Source organism: Canis aureus, chromosome 18 (assembly GCF_053574225.1).
Source record: "Canis aureus isolate CA01 chromosome 18, VMU_Caureus_v.1.0, whole genome shotgun sequence".
NCBI lineage: Eukaryota > Metazoa > Chordata > Mammalia > Carnivora > Canidae > Canis > Canis aureus.
Genome location: NC_135628.1, coordinates 43,110,292 through 43,132,333, shown reverse-complemented (window position 1 = coordinate 43,132,333; position 22,042 = coordinate 43,110,292). Strand labels below are relative to the sequence as shown.

Genomic DNA, 22,042 nt, shown 5'->3' with positions numbered 1-22,042 from the left:
ACAGAGAAGCTAGTGAGTATTGGGCCTAGTAGGGGTCAGGCTCTGTAGGAATAGATTGTCTGACTATCTATGGCTAAATGAAGGGGAAACTAAGTAATATGTTGCTTTGAAAACCATCTAAAGAATCCCCCCTCCCAATTCCTTCCCAGTCTATAACTCAGGAAGGCTTAGATTCTTTTTCTGGTAGGGAACCCATTTGATGGACATTGCCTTAGCTGACTTCCCTGGTTAGCAAGTTAGCTGTTCAAGAGCAGCTCCCTTCCTCTTAGATCAAAGTACAGATCAGGGTAGACTAGGTCTTAATTCCAGGGGAGACCAGCTGAGTAAGAAGAGAAGAAAGAAACAAAGGTAAGGGTCTGAGAATCCTAAAGGCTTCCTCTAGCTATTCTTTCCCCTCTCTCTCAGGCTAAGCTTTGGATCAACTAATGAGAAATTGATATTAAGGGTAATTGGAAATACTCTGTTCCCTGAGTGTCTTTTACATCTTCTAAATTTTTAAGTTACTAATACATTTGGATAAATAAGTATCCGTTTTTCATTTTTTAACAATAAACATGTTTTACCTATATAATTGGGGAAAGCGGTGTGTATTGTGCAAAGAAGGAAAAACAAATTTGTCTTTCATAACACTTTGTCATAGTCTTTTCTGAAACAGTTTTCAAAGATGCTATCACTTTATACATGATATTTAAAGGGATACGGTTTGTATATTAGGCTGTTTCACATTTTTTCAGTGGTATTTTGGTAGCAGAAGTATGCACTGATGCAAAAGAGGCACTTTTATTCCTTGTTACCTTTTAAATTTGTTTCCTTTTTCTTTGTGCCAGATCAGACTGTTTTGAAGGTTATTGCTAGATTGTGTTTAATCTGAAAATAGAAGCAGTTTATCTTTGCAACAAGAAAGAGAAAGGCACCTTCATTTTAATCCTTCCTGCTGAAGAGAGGGCTAGTGCCCACTTGGGACTGAGTAATGTATTGAAATGCTTCACATGACCTAATTATTGTTCTGTTGCAGAGATTCGGAGTGAATATGTTAACGTGTTCATGAAGGCAATGTGTCTTTCTCCTCCAACAACTATTTTTCTTCCAGTGTAACCTTTCTAAGTGTAAAACTGAATTTTTAAAACTTAATCTATGTGGGGATCCCTGGGTGGCACAGCAGTTTAGCGCCTGCCTTTGGCCCAGGGCGCGATCCTGGAGACCCGGGATCGAATCCCACGTCAGGCTCCCGGTGCATGGAGCCTGCTTCTCCCTCTGCCTGTGTCTCTGCCTCTCTCTCTCTCTCTCTGTGTGACTATCATAAATAAATAAAAATTTAAAAAAATAAAAATAAAAACTAAAACTTAATCTATGTGGATTGCCTTGTATTATCTCCTTTTTAACATATCTAAAATCAAATCTCATTTGGCTCACATAAATACAGTAGAATGATCGCTAATCTAAAAAAGAACATTTGGATTGGGTGTTCTATGCAAGTGTTGAATCACTATATTGTACACCTGAAACTAATATTACACTCTATGTTAACTAATTAGAATTTAATTTTTTTTAATTTTTTTTTTTAATTTATTCATGATAGGCACACAGTGAGAGAGAGAGGGGCAGAGACACAGGCAGAGGGAGAAGCAGGCTCCATGCACCGGGAGCCTGATGTGGGATTCGATCCCGGATCTCCAGGATCGTGCCCTGGGCCAAAGGCAGGCGCCAAACCGCTGTGCCACCCAGGGATCCCCTAATTGGAATTTAAATAAAAACTTAAAAAATAAATTTAAAAGAATATTTAAGAAATATCATACCAGGAAATACCCAGTTGACACCACTATTGCTGAGATAGGAGAGGTACCTGAAATCCCAAGTCTGAACTTGGAATGCATTATTTTAGAAATAATGTTATACACAGTGTGTAAGTTCTATACTAGAGTGAGTACTATAAATTTAACAATAACAGGATTTCTTAGATTTTTGCAGGGGTAAGTATGGTTCATAAAATAGCTGAAAAGCAAACTGTACATGATAATTTGGAGATTATAAAGGTCAGGAAGAAAATGAATGAATGAATGAATGAATGAATGAATGTCAGGAAGTTTATCATGTCAACAGAAAAATTATCCCTACTGAATAGAATCCCAGTCATATGCGGTTAACTAAGAACTGGTAAATTGAGGGCACCTGGATGTCTTGGTCGGTTAAGTCTCCATCTCTTGGTTTCAGCTCAGGTCATAATCTCAGGGTCATGGGATTGAGTCCCCCTGTTGGGCTCCCTATTCCCTAAGGAGTCTGTCTGCCTCTTTCCCTCTGCCCCTTCCCCCACATGTGCAGTCTCTCTGTCCATCTCTCTGTCTCTCTCAGTCTCTCTCAAATAAATCTTAAAAAAAAAAAAAAAGAATGGTGAAATGGTTTCCATGATACCCCAAAAAATAACACAAGAAATAAAGATAGTATCTTATTCTAAAATATCTGTAAATTGAGCAGCCCCAGTGGCCCAGCGGTTTAGCGCCACCTTCCACCCGGGGTGTGATCCTGGAGACCCGGGATCGAGTCCCACGTTAGGCTCCCTGCATGGAGCCTGCTTCTCCCTCTGCCTGTGTCTCTGACTCTTTCTCTCTCTGTGTCTGCCATGAATAAATAAATAAAATCTTTAAAAAAAAATAGAAATAAAATATCTGTAAATCAACTAAAATAGATGAGGTTTGCTAATTGCCCGGAGTTCTCTAGAGACTGTGATACGTGCTGCCAGAGAACATCCTCAATTCTTGGGAATCTCTACTGTTTTTTAAGCTTTTGTATATGGCCTTTAATCTATGCTTACTATAGTAAGCTGGTTACAATTGTTTAAAAGACTTGAAATAGGGGCACCAGGGTGGCTCAGTTGGTTAAACATCTACCTTGGGCTCAGGTCATGGTCCTGGGATAAGGCCCACTTCCAGCTTCCGTGGGGGCCTGATTCTCCCTCTCCTTCTGCCTGTCACTCCCCCTGTTTGTGCTCTCTCTCTGTCAAAGTCTTTAAAAAAAGGAATTGAAATAGATCATGTATATCGATATTAATAATAATAACAGTATTGAATAAAAATAAAAGGAAATTGCCTAAATAGATAACAATGTTATGCCATAATGTTATGACGACCATGCGTCAAATTCATGATAGTGATTTCCATAGGGAAGGGTGGGAAGAATTAGGGAAATGTAGTAGGGAAAGCATGTCACAGATTATTTTAGCTTTACATAAGCCCCCCCTTGTCCCCTTGATCTGTTACCTGCAGTCAACCACAATCCAGAAGCAAATGATCTTCCTTCTGATGTATCTTAGAAGGTCAGTAGTAGCCTAACACTATATCATAATGTCTATGTTATTCACCTCACTTGATTTCATCACACAGGTATTTTATCATATCACGTCACAAGAAGGGTGAGCACAGTCCAATGAGATATTTTGGGAGAGAGAAACCACATTCACAGGATAATTAGTGTATTATAGTTGTTCTTTTTTATTGTAAATTTTTTACTGTGCCTAATTTATAAAGTAAACTCTATCATAAGTATGTGTGTATAGGGAAAAACAGTATATATAGGGCTCAGTACTATCCATGGTTTCAGGGATCCATGGTAGGGGATCTTGAAACACATATTCCCCCACCGATGGGGGTGGAGTGGAGACTACTGTGTAAAATTTGGCTTCTTTTGTTTCATTTTGTTTTTAAAAGGACTTGAAACAAGTGTGGCAGAAATGTTAACATTTGTTTCTGAATAATGAAACACTTGTAATTTTTATTCTTTATATGTTTTCTGTTAAAAGCAAAGATAAAGGATAACTTAAGAATAAAAAACTTGAGATGATATAGTACCTATATAAAGAAAACTATGTAGTACCTATATAAAGAGCATTAATGAACACTTAAAAAACAGATAATATGTTTATGACTAAGAACTCTGAATAAGGGATGCCTGGATGACTCAGCGGTTGAGTGTCTGCCTTCGCCTTAGGATGTGATCCCGGAGTCCTGGGATCAAGTCCCGCATTGGGCTTCCTGCTTGGAGCCTGCTTCTCCCTCTGTCTATGTCTCTGCCTCTCTCTCTGTCTCTCATGAATAAATAAATAAAATCTTAAAAAAAAAAAAAAAAGAACTCTGAATATGATGGCATAGTCACATCTAAAGTGAATTAAGAAGTAGCATATAATCTCACTAACAATCCAAATAGAATCTTAAGTGCAAGTGTTTGGTGGTTCAGTGGTTAAACTCCATGAACGCGTATATTTACATATAATTGATCTGTAAAAAGCAAAGACTGGGTAAAAATACTTGAGAACTTTATGATTATTGCCCAGTAGTGGTATTATAGGTTTTTATTTCTAATAATTTTGTGTATTATCCAGATTTTCAAAATTGTAAAGTAAGTAATGCTTTTGTCATTATAGTACAAAGCCTTTGTTTTAGAATAATAAGTTTGCATGAGCCTTGGCATCCACTTTCTAGCTTATATAAGACTTGTGAAACAGTAGTTTGAGGTCCATGATAGGGGGGCACACAGAGCATTTTTAACTTCAGTAATCAAACTGAAACAGGAAGACTGAATAAATGATTATCGTATATATTTGTTTATAGGCATTTGGAATTTCCTAAGAATATAACAGTCAATTTAACTTGATTTTCTTCCTTTCAAAGCCATATGAAGGATTAAGGCCTCAGGATCTTCGTAAATTGAAAGATATGCTTATTGTGGAGACTGCAGACATGCTTCAGGCTCCACTGTTTACTGCTGAAGCTTTACTTCGAGCTCACGGTAATGAAAATGTCTTACGTTTCTGATAACATGACTGCCTTTTGAAACTTTTCAGTGAAAATATGGCTATTTTATGAATTCAATGTAAAACCAAATAGTTTGTCAAACAAGCCTAAGTTGTTTTTTGCATAGTGGTTACTGCAGGACCCAAAACCCTCAGATCATTCTGTATTTTGAAGTACAAACTGGCTATATAAATCATTGAAGAGAAATGAGAAATTTGTTTTTTAAAAATCAAGCTATTAAACCAGCTTATGGATTGTCTAATTTTAAAACTATGCCTGGGTGAACGGAGTTGAAAGTTGGAATCTATAGTCCTAGTCCTAGTTTTAACATTAATTTTTACTTAAATCAATTAAATACCTAAGAATAATAACTGTTAATACTGTCAGTTATATTTATTTTATATAACATGTTTCTCAGCATGAAATGCACAAAGCAAACTTACAGAGTCAACACAAGAATATAATGTCCCTGTTAAGTTTTTTTGTTTTGGTGTGGGGGAAGAGGGTTGTTTTTTCGTTTTCTTTAAGGAGATTACCTACCAATTTAGGAAAAGTACTATGCTTGTTTTCAGTTCTCTGTAAAACTTAAGGTAGCCATTCTGGGAGTTGTCACATGGCTGAATTGGAACCTGTCATTGCACAGTTCATATTTGATATTTTGGCTGGTTTCAAAGATAATTTTTTTCTGATTTAAAAATAAGTGGCTATCCTGTCTGGCTTACTTGTCTATTTGAACTATAAATCTGTATCATCTATACTAAAATAGAATGTCAACTTCCAAAATTTTTTATATAATCTTTTGATCAGAAGAAAACTTGAAATTTCATATTTCACCATCCCATGGTCATCACTGTGAATAATTTGGTATTAACTTTCTAGAATCCCTACCTTCAATATTGATATTTCCCAGGGTTCTGTACTTGAGACTCTTTCCTACTTTATATGCCAGTGGCTCATAAATTTTAGTATAAATAAGGATTACTTGGGAAACTAACCAGAGACTCCTATATTATTTCCAGAAAGTCTAAGTCACTAGGTGAGGGGGAGGGGGGTGCTTAAAAATACATGTTGTAAAGACACCTACCAAGTGGACCAATCTCAGAGAAACATGGCTATATATGTTTATCTAATGAAACTGAAGGTTTCAAAAATCACCCAAACAATAAAAAGTACATCTACAGTCTGACTTTAATAATATTTGCCGTTGAGTTTCTAAATGTCTGTTTAATGTTTTCTCCTCAATCTAAGGATGTCCACACCTGAACTCCTCTTTTCTCCCACTGTACTGATACATGAGTGTCACAGTCATCAACTTACCCTGCCAGAAACTTGAAAGGCATACTTTACTCCTCCATGTCTGTCACATTTGGCCACAGTCTCATCATTTCTCTTAAGTGTCTCTCATCCTCCCATTCCCCCCACCCCCCTCCCTCCTCTAGCTCTTGCCATTCCCATTGCCACTGACTTAAATTCAGGCTGTCATTAGTTTCCATCTAAATCGTAGTCTCCTGAGTCCTGGTCTCCAGTGTTGTCATTCTTCTTTCACCCTATTAATTTTTCATATCGCCATTAGACTAGTCTTTTAAAATGCACACCTGAGTGTGTCGTTCCCTTGCTGAAAAACCCTTCACTAGCTTTCCACAGAGTTAAAACCATCCATACTCTTAAGTAAACCTTCATGATCCAGATTTCTTTACCTGGCCTCTCAATCTCCCCATTTCTTTACTTACCCACTCTTGCTTGTCTTTAGTAACCACATCTTCCAGGAAACCTTTTCTGCTTCTGTGTTCCCAAGTCTTCCCTGAGGCCCTTCCTGTCTATTCCTGCTACATCTTGTGTCATCAGTTAGAATACAGTTTTATAGTAATCTCTTTATTTGCTTTTCCTCTAGATTAACCTGGGAGCTCTTAGAGGGTAGCTTTTATTGTTTTGTTGTTGTTGTTGTTGTTGTTTCCACAGTACCTAACATACATCAAGCTCTCAGAAAATGGTTATAAAATAAATGATATATAATAAATAATATACCTGAAATGTTATTTATATATACATTACTCCTGCATATATTGCATTGCCCAAAATCTAGTCACTTGGCCACACTTAACTGCAAGCAACAGTTCTATACTAGAGCATTTTTTGTGTACTCTTAACCATTTCTGCCACAGGTATCTACATTCACCTAGATATTGTATCATAACTCTAAGTTACGATATATAAAGAATCTAAGGCTAACCTTACCAAAAATTTTTAAAGGAACATTTTCATCTCTATACATTTATATTGTGTCATCAAGTATTGTTAAATGATCGACTCCAGGGACACCTGGGTGGCTCACTTTGTTAAGCATCTGACTCTTGATTTTAGCTCAAGTATGATCTCATGGTTGTAAGTTTGAGCCCCACATCAGGTTCTGTGCTGGACATGGAACCTGTTTAGGACTCTCTCTCTCTCTCTCTCTCTCTCTCTCTCTCCACCCCACCTCCTTTGGCCCTCCCCCTCTAAATAAATGATCAACTCCATTTTTACTCTATTGATATTTCTGAAGTTAATTCTTCTGCACAATAGGGATCAGTTCTAATAAGGTGATATCTAGTTGAATTTTCTTATGTCGTAATATCCTGGGATAACTTTTTTGATAACTTATTTAAAAGTTCTATATTTCATTTCCCTATTAAGGCATAAAATAGAGGCTAGCAGGTTTTCAAATGGACATCTCTTCTATATTGTTTGAGTAATATCAGTGACAGTGACATTTGATAATCCAATAAAATTACAGAGATAACTGATGTTAGTGAATAAAATAGTGCACAGAACTACAGTTTATACTGATTGTTCTCAAAACCAGGATAGGCTCCGTTTCAGAGCTATTAAACTGAACTGTTTGGAAGATTTATAGATTACATCCTTGGTAACATTCACTCAGCTTTACACAGGAAAATAGATTTGAGTATTATATTGTCTGTTATCAAATTTAATCTTAAGGTAAGGAAGTTGATCTAGATTAAGCAGAAGACTAAAATGTTTGGCAATATTTACTGAGCAGTAATTGAATTTTAAGGAGGACTCTGTTGGAATACAGTGGTTTTCTGAGTATTAATACAAGTAACATTTAATTGAATGCTACCTAATATGAAAATAAGTAAAGTTTACAAAACATGAGACAAAGGATAATTTGCTTATGCTTAGAGTTAATTTATATTGAAGTATTTTTTTAAAACTCTTTGGAAGACTCATCATCTTCTCTAGGCAATTAAATGTCAGTGGTCTACATCTTCTCACTCTTCCCTCTTCCTAGGAAATGATAGCTTTTCCCAAGGTTTCTATAGGTATAGATTTCTACCTCTGGACCAGACTTCTTTTCTTAGCCTCACACCCTTAATATATAACTACCTATTTTAAAGCATCTCTAGGATATCTCAAAAGCACCTTAAACCTATTATGTCTAAAACTAAAATCATGCTCTTCCACTTCTATACTGATTCTCTGGTATTCCCTGTTTACATTGATGGCACCAACCAACCAGCAGGGTGAACCTGGAACACCAACTTAGACATATCATGTCCTTTAGACTCTTATGTCCTGTTGTCACTGAATTGTCACTTTTACCTTCCATGTCTTAAACTCTTCTCTTTCTCTTTATCTCCACTGCAACCAACCACCTGGCCCTAGCTTCCATCATCTCTCACTTACACTGCCCATCAACCCTATTTGTGTTCCCTCTACTCCTGCCCTATCCAGTTTCTTTGTTGTAGTCAGAATAATCTTTTCAAATCTGATCGTGACAACCTGTGCTTCCTAACCCCAAGCTCAAGTTCTCAGTGATTTCCTACTATTCCTGAGCTGACGACACAGTGTTATTAAAAAGTCCTTCATGGGGGATTCCCGGTGGCTCAGCCGTTTAGCACCTGCCTTCAGCCCAGGGCATGATCTTGGAGTCCTGGGATCGAGTCCCACGTCGGGCTCCCTGCATGGAGTCTGCTTCTCCCTCTGTCTCTCTCCCTCTCTCCCTCTGTCTCTCTCTCTTTCTCTCTCTCTCTCTCTCTCTCATGAATAAATAAATAAAATCTTTAAAAAAAAATAAAAAATAAGAGTCCTGCATTATGTAGCCCCTCCCTATTTTATTCAGCCTCATCTCACACAATGCTTTCCCTCTGATCTCCATGCTTATAGCTATATTGACCTTTGAATTTCACAAGGATGTCGTCTTCCCTCCTACCACAGGGTCTTTGAACATGCTGTGCACACCTGTCTAGAATGTATTTCCCACTCTCTTTTACTAGTTAACTCCCATTCCTCTTTCAGTTGTCTACTTCAAGCTGTTTCCCCAGAGTCACCTTCTCTGACTGCTGTTCTCTACCTGTCATAACACTCTGACAGTGATAATTTTTTTACGTAGTGTCTTTCTCCTTGCTAGACTGTAAGTTTCATGAAGGCAAGAGTCCTGCCTGATTATTCCTCCCATTGTATCCCTGCTGCCTGACAGTGCATGGCACGTAAGACATTCAGTTAATATTTGCCAGGTGAATGATGTGACACAATCCAAGCAGGAGTTGTGCTGAAAAATATTCATAGTAGCTAAGTCTAAAATCTAGAATATTCAGTATCTGTCTAAAGAAATTATAGTAGTTCTTTTTTCCCCCCTTTATTAAAAAGTAACATAATGGATACTTCGGAAAAATAATCTTACTAGTCTAAGAAAAGTAATTTTAACTTTTTAAGTAAGTAATGAACTATCCAAGTACTAACATCCATGTGGCAACATTTCCTGGAATGCACCCATGCAGTTTTTTTTCACTTGTTGGATTTTTTTTCCTCTTTGTAATCTGACCCTTTCCCAATCTCTTTTTCCATCTTCTCAAATGACAGCATGGTATGCTGTGACTTTACAGAACTGCTGATGTATCTTCACTATACTTCTGTGCCCTGGTCATATGGTTTACACAGCTGGAAATACACTTGCTGTATCCATATTGCATCTCTTGAGTCATAATTATCCTGTTAAGCCACCAAATACACTGATTTAATATGGTTGAAAAAAGTCTTTCATTGAAAATTTCCACAGCTATTTGTATTAGAGTGGTAAAATTGTATAGAATGTGTCTGTTTTGGATAATTGGTTCTATACGGCTCTTGACCCTGTACTACATTGTGCTACAGTAGAAAGAAAACAGGCTTTGTAATCACAGAAATTGGTTTCAAATCTCTCACTATCTATGTGAGTCTGAGCAAGTTATATAACTTCCCTGAGTCCTCATTTCTTCATCTAAATAATGATTGAAAAGTTTGTTGGAAGGAACAAGTGAAATAATATGTATAAAACAGCTAGCAAAATAACTAGAAGTATACTAGAAGTATTTACTTATTATTTTTAATGGGTAAGGTTTTTATGGCTCTGAACTTTGTAACAACATGCTTCATTTGGTAATTTTAAAAGTGTTCAGTAGGAAGATCATCTTTTTTAGTTAGGTCAGATGTGAACTCAATACAGAATGCACTAATGAACTCAATACCTAATGCACTAAAACTTTTCATAACCATAATAATCCCTTCAGAAATTTCTTCTCCTTTCAAGCTGTTTATCAAATGATTTTTGGACTCATTGGCATTTTGATATGTTTATAATAAGCTATGTAACCATTTTACAACTTGACACCAGTGAAACCAATTGCAAATTTTACATATTTTTCTTGAAAAGAGTAAAATGCCTAAGTCAAATCTATGCCATGAAAATTTTTGTGACTTCCAGAAGTGATGTGTGAGGCACCTCTTTTGATTATTAGTAGAAATGACTGGAAATTTTGATAATATTATTAGATATTGACATAGTTACAAACCACAGTAGATTATAAAAGTTTAAATTCTGTTTAAAAATATTAGTGAATTGGGGTGCCTGGGTGGCTCAGTTAAGTGGCTGACTCTTCATCTCAGCTCAGGTCTGAATCCTCCAGAGTCATGCATTAGGTGCCACACTGGGCATAGAGCCTACTTTAATAAATAAGCAAATAAAAATAAAATATTTTCCTTAGGGCAGCCCTGGTGGCGCCGCGGTTTGGCGCCGCCTGCAGCCTGGGGTGTGATCCTGGAGACCTGGGATCAAGTCCCACATCGGGTTCCCTGTATGGAGCCTGCTTTTCCCTCTGCCTGTGTCTCTGCCTCTCTCTCTGTGTCTATGAATAAATAAATAAAATCTTTAAAAAAATACTTATTTATTAGTGGACATAACATACCTAAATATTCATTTGCAATTATTAATTTGATATAAATAATTTTTCTTCCTTTAGATGGCCTATATCTCTTTATCTTTATTTTGTTATTATGAAACTCTTAAAACATTACCATATTTCCTGTTTTTTGAGAGATACTCCATTTCTCTTAAAGACTGGGACCGGGAGAAATTACTTGAAGCTTGGATGTCCAACCCAGAGAACTGCTGCCAACGATCAGGTGTTCAGATGCCAACTCCACCACCAAGTGGGTATAATGCCTGGGACACACTCCCTTCTCCAAGAACTCCAAGGACTACACGTTCTTCTGTCACCTCTCCAGATGAAATAAGTTTATCTCCTGGGGATTTGGACACCAGTTTGGTATGGTTCAGTATTCACTGTGCTTCCTATAGTTTTGTGTTTAGTCTTTTAACTTTTAAATTATTTAATATTGTTTCATGGAAGGGGCACCTGAGTGACTCAGTTGGTTAAGTGGCCAACTCTTGGTTTTGGCTCAGGTCATGATCTCAGGGTTGTGAGGTCGAGCCCTGTATCAGGCTCATACTGAATGTGGAGGCTGCTTAAAATTCTGTCTCCCTGGGCAGCCCAGTGGCTCAGCGGTTTAGCGCCACCTTCAGTCCAGGGTGTGATCCTGGAGACCGGGATCGAGTTCCGCGTCAGGTTCCCTGTATGGAGCCTGCTTCTCCCTCTGCCTGTGTCTCTGCCTCTTTCTCTCTCTGTGTGTCTCTCATGAATAAATAAATAAAATCTTAAAAAAAAAATTCTGTCTCCCTCTGTCTCTCTCCTTTTCCCTCTCCTCCCACCTGTCCCCCCCACCCCTCTGTGCTCTCACTCTCTCAAAAAAAACAGAAAAAGAAAAAATATAATATATATGTGTATGTGTGTGTGTGTATTTTGTTTTGTTTCATGGAACCTCTAATGTATTCTAGTAATTGAATCCTATATACCCTTCTTAAAGAGTTCAGTTATTTCACCCTTTGGTAAATATTCATTATCACAGAATATTTTTGCTATCTCTGAATTATAGATTGAGAAACAAAAGATTTTCTTTTCTCATTTCAAAACAGAAAACATAAAAGTTTGAGAAAGCCATCTACTTAAAATTTTATACTTAAAATTTTTTTATAAAATTTTTTTAATAAAATTTATATTTATACTTAAAATTTCTAGGTGCTTAAAGTTAAATATCAGAAGTTGAGCTTGTTGGAAGCCTGGGTGTCTCAGTCAGTTAAGTGTCTGCCTTTGCACTTGACGGGATGAGCACTGGGTGTTATACTATATGCTGGCAAATCAAACTCCAATAAAAAAAATATACAAAAAAAAGTGTCTGCCTTTGGCTTCAGCCATGATCCCAGGGTCTTGGGATCGAGTCCACATCGGGCGCCCTGCTTATTGAGGAATCTGCTTCTCCCGTTCCCTCTGCCTGCTGCTCCCCCTGTTCATTCTCTTTCTCTCTGTCAAATAAATAAATAAAATCTTTTTTAAAAAATAAATAAAAGTTGAGTTTGTGATAGGTACTTTAAGTAAAAATATGAAAAAATTTTATATTGTCTTGAAAATGCTCATGATGTATTGATAATTATGTAAATATAAAATTTCATTAAAGCTTTGGAGTGTATCATCTTGATACATTTCCATAATAAATGATTGCTTTTTATTGAAAAACAGTACTGCCAGTGTCTACATTTTTAATTGGCATACCATTGGTATGCTGTTACAGGAGATTCTGACATTTTTTTAATAGTTCAATCAGTCAAAATATGTGATAAAAATGAAAGCATCCTGGGTTTTATCTAGGCCTTCTCAGAAAATAGAATCCTGGGATACCTGGGTGGCTCAGCGGTTGTGTGTCTGCCTTTGGCTCAGGGCGTGATCCTGAAGTCCCGGGATCGAGTCCCGCATTGGGCTCCCTGCATGGAGCCTGCTTCTCCCTCTGCCTGTGTCTCTCATGAATAAATAAATAAACTCTTAAAAAAGAAAATAGAGGGATCCCTGGGTGGCGCAGCGGTTTGGCGCCTGCCTTTGGCCCAGGGCGCGATCCTGGAGACGCAGGATCGAATCCCACGTCAGGCTCCCGGTGCATGGAGCCTGCTTCTCCCTCTGCCTGTGTCTCTGCCTCTCTCTCTCTCTCTCTCTCTGTGACTATCATAAATAAATAAAATCTTAAAAAAAAAAAAAAAAAGAAAGAAAATAGAATCCTACTTCTATAATTTGCATCTGTAATGTTGGAATGTTTGCTTCTAACAAGTCATTGTTTAGAAGATACATAGTTTTGTAGTGGGGTTCCCTTGGGTGGAAATCATTAAATTGCTACTCAGAATAGCCTGAGTTTTTATGTTGAAAACACAAAGTTGCTCTGTTTTTGTAGACTTTCTGGAATGAGTATAGACTAAAGGACATGATAATTGAAGTGGTTATTTTGCAATGGACAATTTGATTTTGGCCTGAATAGATTTTTTAATGGTTGTTTCTTATACTTTCTTTCCCAAGTGCATAGTTACTGATAAATAAATAAATTTGGAATTTAAGAGTTTGACTTGTGCATGAAAAACATTTAAATCCCTTAATAGGGATGCCTGGAGCCTCAGCGATTAAGCTCTGCTTTCGCTCAGGGCGTGACCGGGGAATTCAGGGATCGAGTCCCACATCTGGCTCCCAGAGGGGAGCCTGCTTCTCCCTCTACTTATGTCTCTGCCTCTCTCTCTGTATCTCTCATGAATAAATAAATAAAATCTTTAAAAATAAATTAAAAATTAATCCCTTAATAGTTTATAATCAAGTAGGCATGACATTTGTTATTCAGTCAGAAATAGGCACACTGACTTTAATAACCTCCTTTATAACTTTGAAACACTTAACTTTATAATTACTATAGCAATATTTTTGCCTTAAGCTAGTGAACAAATACATATATCGTTGTCTATGACTTCGTTTAAATCGTTGCTCTTCTTCATCTCCAGTGTGACATTTGTATGTGCAGTATTTCTGTATTTGAAGACCCAGTGGATATGCCCTGTGGACATGACTTTTGTAGAGGATGCTGGGAGTCGTGAGTATATGTGCAGCTTAGTATTTCTTACTGCATGAGAACACACTGATTTGGTAATAAAATTGCCTGCTTTTGATATTCAATGATATGGATTATTCATACTGGTTTCAGAGTTGCACTGAAATATACTTTACTGCTAAGGAAGAATATTATATCTTTTTTTTTTTTTTTTTTTTTTTGGTGTTCAATTTAGAATATTATATCTAATGTAAATTTCAAGCCTACACCTAAATGTCAAGAATAAGCATTTTTTATATTCTAGTAACTTATAAGCATTTGTTTTATGTTTTCTTTACATTTTTTGTGACAAATAAATAGCCTTTAAAATCTGTAAGAATATGAATGTTTAAAATTCCTTTTTAATCAATTCAAAGTTTGGTGTCTCTTCTAGACATGGTGGGGTACAAATGGGATATTTATTTTGTTTCTTATATTTGTCTCTATTCTCCTGCCCATTATCTTGTCAATATTTAGACTCTATACCATCCCTTAATTTTGCTCTAATGTTGCACTTTTCAAGAGAGGTTTACCAACAAAACAAAGGAGAAGATCAATATAATTAATGAGAGGGAATCCCTGGGTGGCTCAGCAGTTTAGCGCTGCCTTTGGCCCAGGGCCTAATCCTGGAGACCTGGGATCAAGTCCCACGTCGGGCTCCCTGCATGGAGCCTGCTTCTCCCTCTGCCTGTGTCTCTGCCTCTCTGTGTCTTTCATGAATGAATAAATAAAAAATAAATATATATATATATAATTAATGAGAATACAATATTATATTATCTTTGCAGCACATAAATGATCAAGCAAAGCATGTCATAAGTAATTAAGGAAATCTTAAAACTCAGAAGTTTTCAAACTCTTCTTTTTTTTGGAGTACCAGATAGCAAGTGGAGGGAGCTGGGGGAGTACCACGCTGGGCGAGAGAACAAGAACCCGAGCAAATTTTCTATTGTTTCCTTAAATAGTTATATTGATATATAATAAACTACATATTTAAAATAATTTGATAAGCCTTGACATATATACACACCCATGAAATCATTACCACAATCAAAATAATGAATATACCCATTACCCCCAAAGTTTCTTCATTTCTCCTTGAAATCCCTCCCACCCTTCTCTATCTGCCTCCCTCATCCTCTCACCACCTCCTCCCTCCCAATTTTTTAGACAACACTTATCATTCGGTCACTCTGATTTCATTTTGAATACATTTTCTTTTCCTCTAAGTCAGGATATGGAGGAAAATTTCATTTGGAGGGGGGAAATATTATGGTTTCCTAAAAAGTCAGAATAAATTAGAGTAACTGGTCATTGTTCTTAAAACATAGACTAGATTCTACCCTGAGTCTAATTCGATAAGATCAAACCAATACAACTGATACATAAACTGATCAGCAAGGGTCAAGTTTACAATCCAAAGCTAACTTTGACCTAATTATGAATGCAGAAAATCTGCCACAGGTACAGTACTTTATTTAGCTTAAAATTGTTAATTCTGTTGTATTAGTATTTTCTGGATTCTACCAAGTTTGCTATTGTTGACCGTGGTTTCTGTGTGAAAACTGAGCCTCCCCAAGGGATTTACTTGAATTTTTTGAACTTCCTTTACCTCCCTCACCATACTTGTATCACAGGAACCATCTCCCATACTCATCACAGACTAGCCATGGGAAGTTTATGGTAAGATTCAAATTTGAAAAATCTAATGATTATTTTCTGTGTTACTTTATCAACCTGCCTAGGATTCCCCTCCTTTCATCCTGCCAGTAGTTCTTGTCAAATCAAGCAGCAGGAAAACAAGTTCCAGGTTGGGTGGTTTGTGCATTGATAAAATCATTTTTAAAATAATTGTTGTCCTTTCATAGGCATGTAGAAAAGAAACTTCTTTGTTGAAGAAACAAGAAAGGAATTTTAAAAATCGTTAGGTAGTTCAAAAACTGAATTAATTTTACTCTTCCTACTCCATAATATTATCAATCCAATAGATGCTTTGAAGTATCTACTTCAAGGACTTAAATGAAAGGGAAATAATTATTTTCTACCCAGCCTAGATTATCCTTCCTGCTACTTATTGTTGATTTAGGTAAGTGGTAACCTCCCTGTACCTCAGTTTCCTTATCTATAAAATGGTGCTAATAGTAAGTACATCATAGGATTACTGTCAGACTGTTAGATAGCTTAATATATGTAAAATGCTTAAAACAAATAGGGCCTAGCACATAGTTACCACTCAATAAATGATAGTTATTATCCTCTTCATAAGGATGATTGGCCTACAAGATAAAAACATGGGTAAAGTTTGCCCCAGATTTCTCTGTCAACTTTTTTCCTTGACATGACAAGCTCACTTAATTCATCTTCCAGAAAAGTCTACTATAAAACCAAGTCCAAGCAATCATCATTTATTGTTGCTCTTTCAAATAAAAATAATGTTTCATGATAAAAGCAGGTAGGTCTACTTGTAACTTAAACAGTTTCCTAAGTGCTTTTCCTTGAGACAGCCACCTTGCTTTGTTTGGTATGCCCCGGAAGTTCATTATGCTTAAATTCCCCATTCCTTTTGCACAGAATACCCAAAAGATGTATACTTGTGAGTTAACATTTAATATAATAAACTAAATAATCAATAAATTTTATTAATAATTAACGAGTAATTCATAATTTTTATTACTCCGTCAAGGATATTCTTAAATGAAACTGGCTTTTTTTTTTTTTCTTTAACTGCAAGTGGAAAGCAGTGAAAAATATAAAATCTACCAGTGTAGTTTTAGTACCACTGCCATGATTCATGCTAAGGCACTAGCAGTTTTAACTAAAAAATAAAACAGCTTTAATACATACCATTATGAAAATAGTTTTGACCTCATAAATCCCCTGAAAAGTCTCAGGTCCACAAATCACGCCTTGAGAACTGCTGCTCTGTAGTATTTCCCCTAATATTTCATCCATCTTTATTTCTGCCAAATTGTTTTTCCTGACACACAGTATTACAGGTAATTTTTACCTGACAACTAAGACACAGAATGCCCTTCTGTTGGGATATGTCAGTTTTATGATGCTTGTGTGGTTTTTAAATCATATTGAAAAACGGAGTAAGATTTTAAACATGTTGAATTTTAAATGCATATGAGACATTTAAGGAAAAACATTGTGTGTAGTCAAGATCTGTAGCTAAGAAGGGAGATCCAGGCTTTAAATTTCAGAGTCATCAGCATGTAGGTGATAGTTTTAAGTTGAGAATATTTAGATCACCCAGGAAGATTGAATGAAATCAGAAGGAGGGGAGAGTCCTGGTGTGAAAACCCTAGAGAACAATAAAACATAAATGATCAGGAGAGTAAAAAGCACTAGTGAAAAAGACAAATAAGGATCAACCAAAGGTAAGAAGAATGCCAGAGGGAAAAAAAATAAGTCCTAGAAGCCAGGGAAAAGAGAGAATCTGAAAGAAGGAACTGTTTAGCAGTGTGTGATGCTCCAGAGAAGTCAAGGCAGATAAAAACAGAGGTCTTGAATCCTTGGGCTAATGGGTAGTCTTAATGGCCTTGTTAAGAGCTGGCCATTCGGTGAAGAGGTTATAAAAGCCAGATTAAAAAAATAAAAAAAAAAAGCCAGAGTATCGCAGGTTGAGAAGTCAGTGGGATGGACTTGAGGAAGAAATGACAAATCATCAAGCTATTTTGTCAAGAAACTGACATGAAAGGAAAATGGAGCTAAAAAGAATCATTTAATTGAGAATGTTTCAGGGTAGGAAAAACTTGAGCATATTGACTGTGTCAAAGAAAAGACCCGTGAGGGAAGGACAGAGAGAGAGAGGATAGGTTTCTGGATTGTGCAAATTCTGGAGCTGGCCAGAGTTTTTACGGATTAGCTTGGGGATAAAGGAGGAAGCCCTCTTTCACTGAAATGAGTGAGAAGAAGGCAAAGATAGCTAAAGATATGGCTAGCTGTGGGGTGTAGCAGGGAGGATATTAAGAGAGGGCTCTGTTTTCTTTGAAGTGCCAGATGAAATTGCTGAAGAAGGTGGAAATGGGGCAGAAGGAGCAGATCTGATGAGGTCTCAGTTAGCTTGATTTTTTTATTTTTAAGTGCAGTTGAATTAAGACACTGAGAACCAAAGGAAAATACTGCAGGCAGAATAGTCAAACTGTTGATGGTGATCCCTAGAGAATGGTGACTTAATTGCTTGTTTTTCCATTTATTTTCTCTAGGTTTAAGTGTTAAATCACACTTCAAAAACTCATTTGTTTTCTTGTTTTTCCATAGGTAATAATAATAATAATAATAATAATAATAATAATACCCTTGCTAAAATTTATGAATTCTTATTCTATGCCAGGCACCATCCAGATAGTCATACACATTATATCATATAATCTGTATAACAACCCCAAGAAGCACTTACTATTATCTCCATTTTACAGATAGTGAACCTGAGGGGCAAAACAGGTAAATTGCTGAAGATTATGCAACTTGTTAGTGACAGACCTGGAATTCTCTAACTCAAAATCCTCCTCCTTAATCACTTAATTCACCTTGGGCTAGATTCCTGCCACTCTCCAGGAGACCTTTTCCCTGCTATCTTAACTAGTATACCTAGAATAGGACATGCAACTTAATATTCGTCTAAATGAAATATAAGCAAAAAGTCTTTTCTTCAAAAAGTATGCTATCTTCCAGTGCCACTCCCAAATATCATGGATTATCCATGACTTAATTTTCTATAAGTGCTCCCTTTTCTTTAAATGTATAGAATATTGAAAATTGAGCATGACCTTTTTAAACCATTCATTTCTAAAATTTTAATGTTAAATATATTGTTTCAGTTTTTGGAGGATAAAGCAAAAGAGGAACATGTGAAAACTATATATATAACATAAATATGAGTATATATATTCACATAATATGTGTATGTGTATAAATGAATGAATGGTCGGGCAGGTAGTAAGTGTTCAATAATGTTTGTGAGTTATATGAATCAGTGTATTACAATCGATAATCCATATTTTGTTCATTGGTGCTATTTTAATTATACTCTAACCAAAAAGTCAGCATAAAGAAAAACTTCTTAGAATGTGCAAATAAATTATGATCTTCCTTTTTTTCTATCAATTGATAATTTTAATAGGTTTTTGAATCTGAAAATTCAAGAAGGTGAAGCTCACAACATTTTCTGCCCTGCATATGATTGCTTCCAACTTGTGCCTGTGGATATCATAGAAAGTGTAGTTTCTAAGGAAATGGACAAACGATACCTACAGTTTGATATTAAGGTATCCTGCCAGTCAACTGATTTCCATCATTTTAATTTTATTAAACCTATATAACACATTTTGATTTTTGTTTTATTTTTGAAAACACATAAAATTTTGGACTCTGACTTTTATCTCCCAGAAAAACTTCATGAAGGAATGGTGACATTAGTGAAAGTTTTAAGCTAAAGTATTAGTAGGTTTTTTTTAAATATTTTATTTATTTGTTTGTTTGTTTATTTAAGAGAGAGAAAGAGAGCGTGCATATGCATGTAAGTGGGAGGAGGGGCAGAGGAAGAGGGAGGGAGAGAATCTCAATCATTTCCACGCTCAGCACAGGGCTTGATCTTACAACCCTGAGATCATGATCTGAGCCAAAACCAAGAGTTGGACACTTAACAAACTGAGCCATCAGGTGCCCTAAAGCATTTTGTTATAGTCATGATAGATACAAAAGTAAAAAGCTGAAGTAGTAAATCACAAAAATAGAATTTGTTCAAAACTATTTACTAATTTGCCTATTGCACTTTTAAAACGGATTGATCAAGACAGTGTTCAAAGTAGATAGTACCTATTTGCAGTTTTCCAAAAGACACATATTTTAAACTTCTAAATAGAAATATTCAGAAATAAAGATTATCAACTTGGAATTGGTTTTTTCAAAGAATAGTTTCATTTTTATTTTTTTTCTGTCTTTATTTCCATTTAAGAATTGTCTGTCCAGGGCAGCCTGGGTGGCTCAGCAGTTGAGCGCCAGCCCAGGGCATGACACTGGAGACCCAAGATGGAGTCCCAAATCAGGCTCCTTGTGAGGAACCTGCTTCTCCCTCTGCCTGTGTCTCTGCCTCTCTTTCTCTCTGTGTCTCTCATGAATAAATAAATAAATAAAATCTTTTTTTTTTTTTAAAGAGTTGTCTGTCTAAAAGTATGCAAGTTGCTTTCTTGTGTGATTTAAAAATTGCACTTTGGGGGGGTGTCTGGGTGGCTCAGTCAGTTAAGCATCCGACTCTTGATTTCAGCTCAAGTCATGATCTCCAGGTCATGAGATTAATTAAGCCTGACTTGGGCCCTGCGGGGAGTCTGCTTAAGACTTTTTTCTCTCCCTCTCCTTCTACTCCTCCCCCCACTCACAGGCATCTGCTCTCGCACTGTTTCTTAAAATTTTTTTGACTGCTTTGTGCAGATTTTTTGTAGTTTAAACCCTATGACATATGAACTTTTCAAAAAGATGCCCTGTTTCATAACAAACCATCATAATACTGATTTTTAGGTATTATTAGGGTGCCGTTTAGAAATTTACAGTTCAAATGCAACTAATAGTCTTATAATTGTTTTCCATCAGAAAAGCAATGCATTGTATGAGAGAACATTTTTAAAATACACATTTTCTGTGTAAATAATTGCATTTTTATCATCTACCTGGTTTTTAGATTTAAAAAAAAAAACATAAATTTAAAAAGTCACATTATTACTAAGGTAATTACCTCTTTTTTCCTTCTTACTAATTTCCATACTTTCTGGTACTAAATTAAGTATTTCTTGAGCTTGATTACTCCTTGTTTTTTATTTCACTCTTTTTTTTTCTCTCTAAAGTAAACTGACCTGCGATACACTCTGAAAATTAAGAGGTAATATATTTCTATTGTGTTTTATTATTGCTGTTTCAACAGGCCTTTGTTGAAAATAATCCTGCCATTAAATGGTGTCCTACTCCAGGCTGTGAAAGAGCAGTCAGACTTACAAAACAAGGGTCAAATACATCTGGGTCTGATACACTCAGCTTTCCCTTGCTCAGAGCTCCTGCTGTGGACTGTGGAAAAGGACACCTCTTCTGCTGGTCAGTATAAGACAAGTTGGAATCAGCCTAATCACCTTTCTAATAGATTTTAAAGAGACTTTGCACCTTGAATTAGGCCTTTAAAGTGTATATTTTATATCATTCTTTTTAAATTAAAACATGTATAATGAATAGTCATAGCTTAATTTGTTTTGTGCTTGATGTGTACCAAGCATTATGCCAGATATTTTCATATATTAAATTCTCCCAACAATGCTATGAGTTGAGTGTTATTATTACACCCATTTTATAGATAAACTCAAGCATAGAGAAGTTGCCCAGGGTCATGTAGCTGAGAAATGGCAAAAATAGGATTAGAGCCCAGCTCTGATTTCAGAGCCCATGCCCTTAAACTCTAGTAATAAATTGCTGAAAATAGATTAGAGCATGTTTAGAGCTTAACTTTTTTTCTTAAAATTGAAGACTCCAGCATGGAGTCTTCATGGATGCCCAGAATTAACTAAAACAGTTTTCCCAAATTTTCATCCTAGGCCCCAACAAGTAAGATTTTGCCTTAGTAGGTTTTGGAGTAGCACCCCAAAAAAGAAGCTCATAGGTGGTTCTAATGCACAGTCGTAGTTAAAAATCACTTTGTATGTCTACTCAATAAGTATGAACTGATGATAAATAGCAATGGATAGGCTTTATAATTGTATAGTTAATTATGTCTGACATCACCATTCTGCTTTATTCAGAATAGATGTAATGACAATTAACTGTTTGGTTTTTTAGTAATTAAATAATCAGAAAAAGAAACAGAATTTGTTCTCCTTTTTTCTCATTTCCAGATTTATTGCATATGCAAGGATATACTTTAGATGGATATAAGACTCTACTTACTTATCAGAAACCAAAGTCAACTTTATTTTTCTCTGATCTTAGCACATCTTCTCTTTTTA

General features: G+C 36.1%; 1 protein-coding gene across 12 annotated transcripts in view; it reads left to right on the top strand.

Moving 5' to 3' along the window:
• Window positions 1–22,042, top strand: part of ANKIB1 (ankyrin repeat and IBR domain containing 1) — a 235,388-nt gene that overhangs the window by 177,419 nt on the left and 35,927 nt on the right. For all 12 annotated transcript variants that reach the window (XM_077856993.1, XM_077856989.1, XM_077856995.1 and 9 more), the window contains 5 exons: window positions 4,662–4,779; window positions 11,160–11,368; window positions 13,969–14,057; window positions 19,183–19,327; window positions 20,977–21,143. In XM_077856993.1, coding sequence (XP_077713119.1) covers window positions 4,662–4,779; window positions 11,160–11,368; window positions 13,969–14,057; window positions 19,183–19,327; window positions 20,977–21,143 — 728 coding nt within the window. The remainder of the gene's footprint in view (window positions 1–4,661; window positions 4,780–11,159; window positions 11,369–13,968; window positions 14,058–19,182; window positions 19,328–20,976; window positions 21,144–22,042) is intronic.